The 6,000-nt window shown below is 38.1% G+C and overlaps 1 protein-coding gene across 1 annotated transcript in view; it reads left to right on the top strand.

The window, feature by feature from the left end:
- The window catches only part of LOC109875940 (myocyte-specific enhancer factor 2C-like), a 93,623-nt gene extending 89,381 nt beyond the window's left edge, over positions 1-4,242 (top strand). Inside the window, exon 8 of the mRNA XM_031816235.1 lies at positions 276-4,242. Coding sequence (XP_031672095.1) covers positions 276-522 — 247 coding nt within the window. The 3' untranslated portion in view covers positions 523-4,242. The remainder of the gene's footprint in view (positions 1-275) is intronic.
- The last annotated feature ends 1,758 nt before the right edge of the window (positions 4,243-6,000 follow it).

Here is a 6,000-nt window from a genome sequence, read left to right as displayed (position 1 = left end):
GTTCGGGAAACTAGCATGAAAATACTGATACATATTGAGAATTGAAATGTTGAAATATTGTGACCAGACATGAGATATGGATGTGGAAAAATGTGAGTAAACTTGTGTGCGTGTATACTGTATGATCATGATTCCTTACTCTTTAACCCCTTGTGTTTGTTTTCCTTTCCTTCCAACAGAAATTGCAATAGCAATCACTTATGTCACAATTCAAATCTCTCCCTGCCTTCTGCTCAAAGCCTGCACATCAAGTCCGAACCTGTTTCTCCTCCTAGAGATCGCACCAGCAGCACACCGGGGGGCTACGGCGTCCCGCAGCAACAGAACCCCTCATCTCGCCAGGACTCAGGCCGCTCCCCTGTCGACAGCCTGAGTAGCTGCAGCAGCTCCCACGAGGGAAGCGACCGCGACGATCACAGGAACGAGTTCCACTCTCCACTGGGAATGTCCCGGCCCGCCCTGGACGGGTGCGAGAGCCCCTCGGTCAAACGCGTGCGCCTGTCCGAGGGATGGGCCACATGATTGCCACATCCAGTGCTGGCCGTCGCTCAAGCCTCGCTCACGCTGCGACGTCATGATGCCCCGACACCCTCACTCTCGATATCACCACGCGACGCGTCACTCACCTCCGGAGCCCATGCTCTCTCTCTCTCTCTCTCTCTCTCTCTCTCTCTCTCTCTCTCTCTCTCTCTCTCTCTCTCTCTCTCTCTCTCTCTCTCTCTCTCTCTCTCTCTCTCATTGGAGGAAGGGGGGCACCTTTTTCTATATTTAACTGTAATGTTTCTTTTTGCAGAGTATGTGTGCTATACATATTGAAGTTCTATAAAGCATTGGAGGAGGATGGTTGGAATGGGGTTAGGGGATATTTTTGGTGGGGAACTATGCATTACTTGTGCCGTGTGTGGGGAAAAAAATGTATGCATATAAATTTACACGTGTGTCTATGTGCACATATATGCATATCAACAAATAAACAAAAAAAGTCAGGTACTCTGTTTTGTAAAAGTACTTATAACTTTCCTCAGTGATAATCAGTTACTAGTAGAGGAAACATCCAGAGTGTATGTTGCTAAGTGAACAGCCTAGCACTTGAGTTGGCCAACCAATACATGTGTACAGCGTCAATTTCATTGCTACCTTTCTCCGCGGTTCTCCCTTACAAAATGTTTGTTACGATAGATGATGTCATGTTGCAGGTTCAACGTATTTATGTAAATAGAGGGTCAGATGGCAAAGGGGAGGGGTCAAAAGTTGCCAGACATTACAGATTATTCATACACAAAATGAAAGCTAATATGCAACATTTGAAGGATTGTACAGGTTTTACCGCAGGCCCATTGGTAGATGTGAGGAACCAGGAAGAGAACCCATGCTAAACAGAGAGCTCCTCCTCAAATATGGAGCCTATAGATAGGAACATCCTTTTACCCAAGAGCCATGTTAGTGTAATCAAGAAACCATGGGTCTTGTATTAGATATTCAGTATAAAAAAAACAATTGTACGATACACTTGCTTATATTTTCATATGAAAGGAATACAATGCAAAGCATTTTTGAGGCTTTTTGTAGTTTCTATAAGCCAGAATGTGTTTTTTGATAGCTTTGCTAATATGAATGAGATGGATAGTCCGACAAGAAATGAAATTACTGGGCGTCCAAACCAAGCCATGAGAACAGACTGAGAACCCATGCTTTGCTGAACTGTTTTCTCTTTGTAGAGGTTTTGTTTTTAAATGTGTATTTCTAATTATATATAATAATGATCAAATTAAGACTCTTCAAAAAAAAATCTGTGAAATTAACATGCTTGTGTATAGCTTTCTAATATATAAATATATATAATAATGTTTGTTTTTTTCTTAGTGGAGTTTCTTATGTGCAGTTGCTTGTTATTTTGTTTTATTTGATCCTCTGGGACAGCGATGTTCAGAGGCATATTTAGTCTAACCTTGAAAAGCAGCTAAACAGAGTTGACCATGTCTGTGTTTATGAGTAAATGAATAAAGATAGACCTCTTTCAAACAAGTTTGAGGAAACTGTGTGGGGATTGAAAGAGGGGGTTAATGCCCAGGCAGGAGATGACATCCCACTGGGCACAGACATGAGTTCAAGTTATAGTTTTGATTTAGATTTGGTTGAGTTGTCAACTAATGTGATTTCAACGTGAAAACAACCAAACATGTCACCACGTTCATTGGATTTAGGTCAAAAGGGTGAAAAAAATATGAAATTCCCTTTGGGTTGAAATGACGTGGAAACAACGTTGATTCAATCAGTTTTTACCCAGTGGGATGTGACATCCCAAATGAAGGTTTGATATCACTCATGGTGACCCATCTTTGTTATGTCATGATCCTCATCGTTAGGATTCTACAACACCCGTCGACATCCTCTTTGATGGGCCTTTGACCCACCTATTTTGTATATTTTCAAGGTTTTATTTAATGTTTTCACTACAAATCATTTGCCAAGCATCACAATGAGACCCAACCTTGTGTGCAGGACACCACATAAGTCCAGATTAAAATATTTATTTGATAGTTTGTATTTGTGTCAAATGATCGAGCTGTTGAGTATTTTTGTGGTCTCTAATCACGAGGTGTTGTGCTGTATTTGACCCCACTCAGTCCAATGGCCAGCTCAGTGTTCCACCCAGCCCCTCTCCCCCTAATGTTCATGCTTAGGAAAAGCAAGAGTTGATCTCAGACAAATATAACTTGTTTTTAAAAAAACAACATGAAACTAGCCACATCTCTCTCTCTCTCTCTCTGCCTCCCTAGTCTGCTGTCACTCAAGTGTTATGGTATTTCTGTGTGCATATTTCATGCCAGTTCACTATGTTGTTAGTGTATGCAGTCTGTGTAGTCAGAAACAGGGGCAGAGCCCCTATGCTGTTCTTTCTTTCTTTTTTTAAACATGATATTTCAGGCAGCATATGTGTGGAGAAACCAAAGCCAGTGGCATTTCTGTGTTGTAATATTATTCACCTTTTATTTTCACATTCATTTATGGTTATTGCAAAGCATTGACAAAAACAATAAAAGCATTTACTCAAAATGTACAATTGGTTTCCCATTTCCATTTCAATTCGGTCAGACTTCATAATGTTCCTATATGTTAAACGGGTAGAGGTTTGGAGTCCTTCTTAATACATGGTGATAGCTAACTATATAGTGTCATATGGAATTGGCTAATTTCATATTTTCAGAAGACATTTCCTGTTGAACTGCATTTCAAATCATATAACAAATATGTGTAATTGGGAGTATATTCATTGTGTGTATCATGGAAAAGCATGTTTTCCAAACCCTATTTTTGTTAATTTAGCTGGTTGAGTTACTTTACAAAAAAACACAACACCATAATCTCCCTTTTTACCTGTAGTGTGTTTTCTGAGGTGTAGGTGGTGTTTCTTGATATTGTGTAACCAAAGACATTGAGCATGCTTGATTTGATTTCATATTTTATTTTGGTTGTGGATTTAAAGCAGTTGTATTTCTTCTCCTGTTGATCAGTTGTAATGTCATTATTCTGTATTAACTTATATATACTGGTACCTCTAACTGACCCACCCAGTACCTCAGCTAACCTGTTGATCAGCTACTTTTAGTGCAAAGGGAAAACCATACACTTGTACAGTCATGTGATATTTGCTTAAGGTCCCAACTATTCACTTGGGATTATTTGATTGATTTACATTGTTTGCGGTTTTCTTTTCTTTTTTCTTTCAGTTGTATCCGTTTAATATATATATATATTTATTAATATATATATATATATATATATTAAATATATATAAGTGTGTGTGTGTGTGTGTGTGTGTGTGTGTGTGTGTGTGTGTGTGTGTGTGTGTGTGTGTGTGTGTGTGTGTGTGTGTGTGTGTGTGTGTGTGTGTGTGTGTGTGTGTGTGTGTGTGTGTGTGTGTGTGTGTGTGTGTGTGTGAATAGCTAAAAATACTTACCAGTCTGTAGTATCTAATGTAGCTTGTATAAATCTGAAAATTGTGGCGGTCTGAAATTAGTGTTTGGAACGCAAGAGCGGCTTTCAGCGGCATAAGCTGGCCTTTGTCGCAACTTGAAGATACGATGTTATTCAATTAAAACCACATCTCTGTATCTCTCGGGACTTGATTCAGCTGTATGTAGTGAAAAAGCATGGAACCTGAAATAAAAGTGTATTCTGCTGGGGAAAGGTATTTGTATTTTGCAGAGAATTCAGTAAAGTTACTGGCTTTCTTAGTTATCCCGATGTTTTGGTGTGACTTCATTGTGTTTGTCCATTGCTCTCCATAGGCCCTGTGACTTCATTGTGTTTGTCCATTGCTCTCCATATGCCCTTCACCTTGATACTTAAACATGGTAGAACCAATATGAAGACAGATATTTTGTATATGAAAACAGAATCATTAATTTAATAGTTTACATAATATTTACCAACTGTCACCAGATAATGACTAAATGAATGTGTGGCGTCATTGACATTCTACAAATATAACACAATATGGACAACATGACATTGAGACAATGAGACATGGCTATGGCATTTCTTGGTTTATTTGTTCCAATTGTACAACATTATGGCACTGAGATTCATGGGAACTCAGAATTCAGACTTTTATTTGACATTTACAACCAAGGTTTGTCTCACTTAACATTAAAATAACATAATTAATCCTAATGATACATTTAGCCAGTTAACATACATTTATTCTGAGTATTTGCAATGAAAAAAATGCAACAAAGAAGACAGTCCAACAATATGAGTGAAATTGTCCACATTTCGGGGACTGAAAATAATTCCCCCATCGAATTTAATGCAAAAATGGGTCACAGAGTATGAGCTCTACCAAAGAGCACATAAAAGCCTGAGTGGTCTATAAATAAATATAGACATGACTGGATTCATTGAAGGTGCTTTGTCATATTGAGAATGGTTGTAGGATGGTTGCGGGATGGTTGAAAACGGTGTAATGATACACTATCCCCACCCTTTACCTGTCAGTATAACAAAAAATAACATATGTCCATAAATGGTTGTAAAACCTTCATATCAACAAGACATTTCAGAAATAGATATTTTTGCTTGTGGTTGATTCATTGACTGGTAGAATGAAAGGGTCTTTGTCATCCTGAAAAAGTACATCTAAAATGGATGTGAATGGGAAATGTGAAACCAAAACCGCGGGAAAAGGCATTACACTGCGAAAGGATTAGGCAAACTGTGCGCAGCGTGAAACAGAGATGTAAAACTTAAACGATATTTTGACAAAACATAGCACAAAATGAATGATTGCTACCAGAAACCATCGTTATCAATTGCACCCCATATTGGCATGTCTATTTGTATTTATATATATATATATATATATATATATATATATATATATATATATATATTCACATACATATTGTATATATATATATATATATATATATATACACTGTCTCAGAGTACAATAATGCAATAATAGGCTATCGAGTTTATTGATTTAAAAAATAAGGACAGTTTTAGGCCTCAACCTATTTTAATTCCATTGCTACATAGTCTATTTAGTTTGTTCCTACATTTTATGGGTAACCTCGTTTGATTCACATGACTTAAGACTGAGTGAAACCATATAGGCTAATTCGATAAGGAAAGCACATGGGTTATACGTTGCATAAAAACTGCAGTAACCCGGATTCGCTGCGGCTACTGGGGTTGCTGCGCGTGCAACCTCGGGTGCAGAGAGAGCAATATGTTGGATATGCAAACACCGCAGGTAAACTGGCCGCTCAAATCAGGGGCTAAAATAAGCATTTTCTTCATAGGATTAACAAGAGAAAGGGGATCTGAAGTTTAATATCTGTATTTGTTTGCACAAATGCTGATTCGTTATGTGTAGCCCAAGCTCATTCAAATCTTACTCCCGGGAATAAGAAATCGCAGAAAATAAATGACCCTAGTGAATGCATAGCTGAAAGAAGTTAACTGTTGTTATTTAAAGCAGATTGTTTATCA

Source organism: Oncorhynchus kisutch, linkage group LG3 (assembly GCF_002021735.2).
Source record: "Oncorhynchus kisutch isolate 150728-3 linkage group LG3, Okis_V2, whole genome shotgun sequence".
Classification (NCBI taxonomy): Eukaryota; Metazoa; Chordata; class Actinopteri; order Salmoniformes; family Salmonidae; genus Oncorhynchus; species Oncorhynchus kisutch.
The sequence above is the reverse complement of the archived record's forward strand: the minus strand, read 5'-3'. Positions and strand labels throughout refer to the sequence as shown.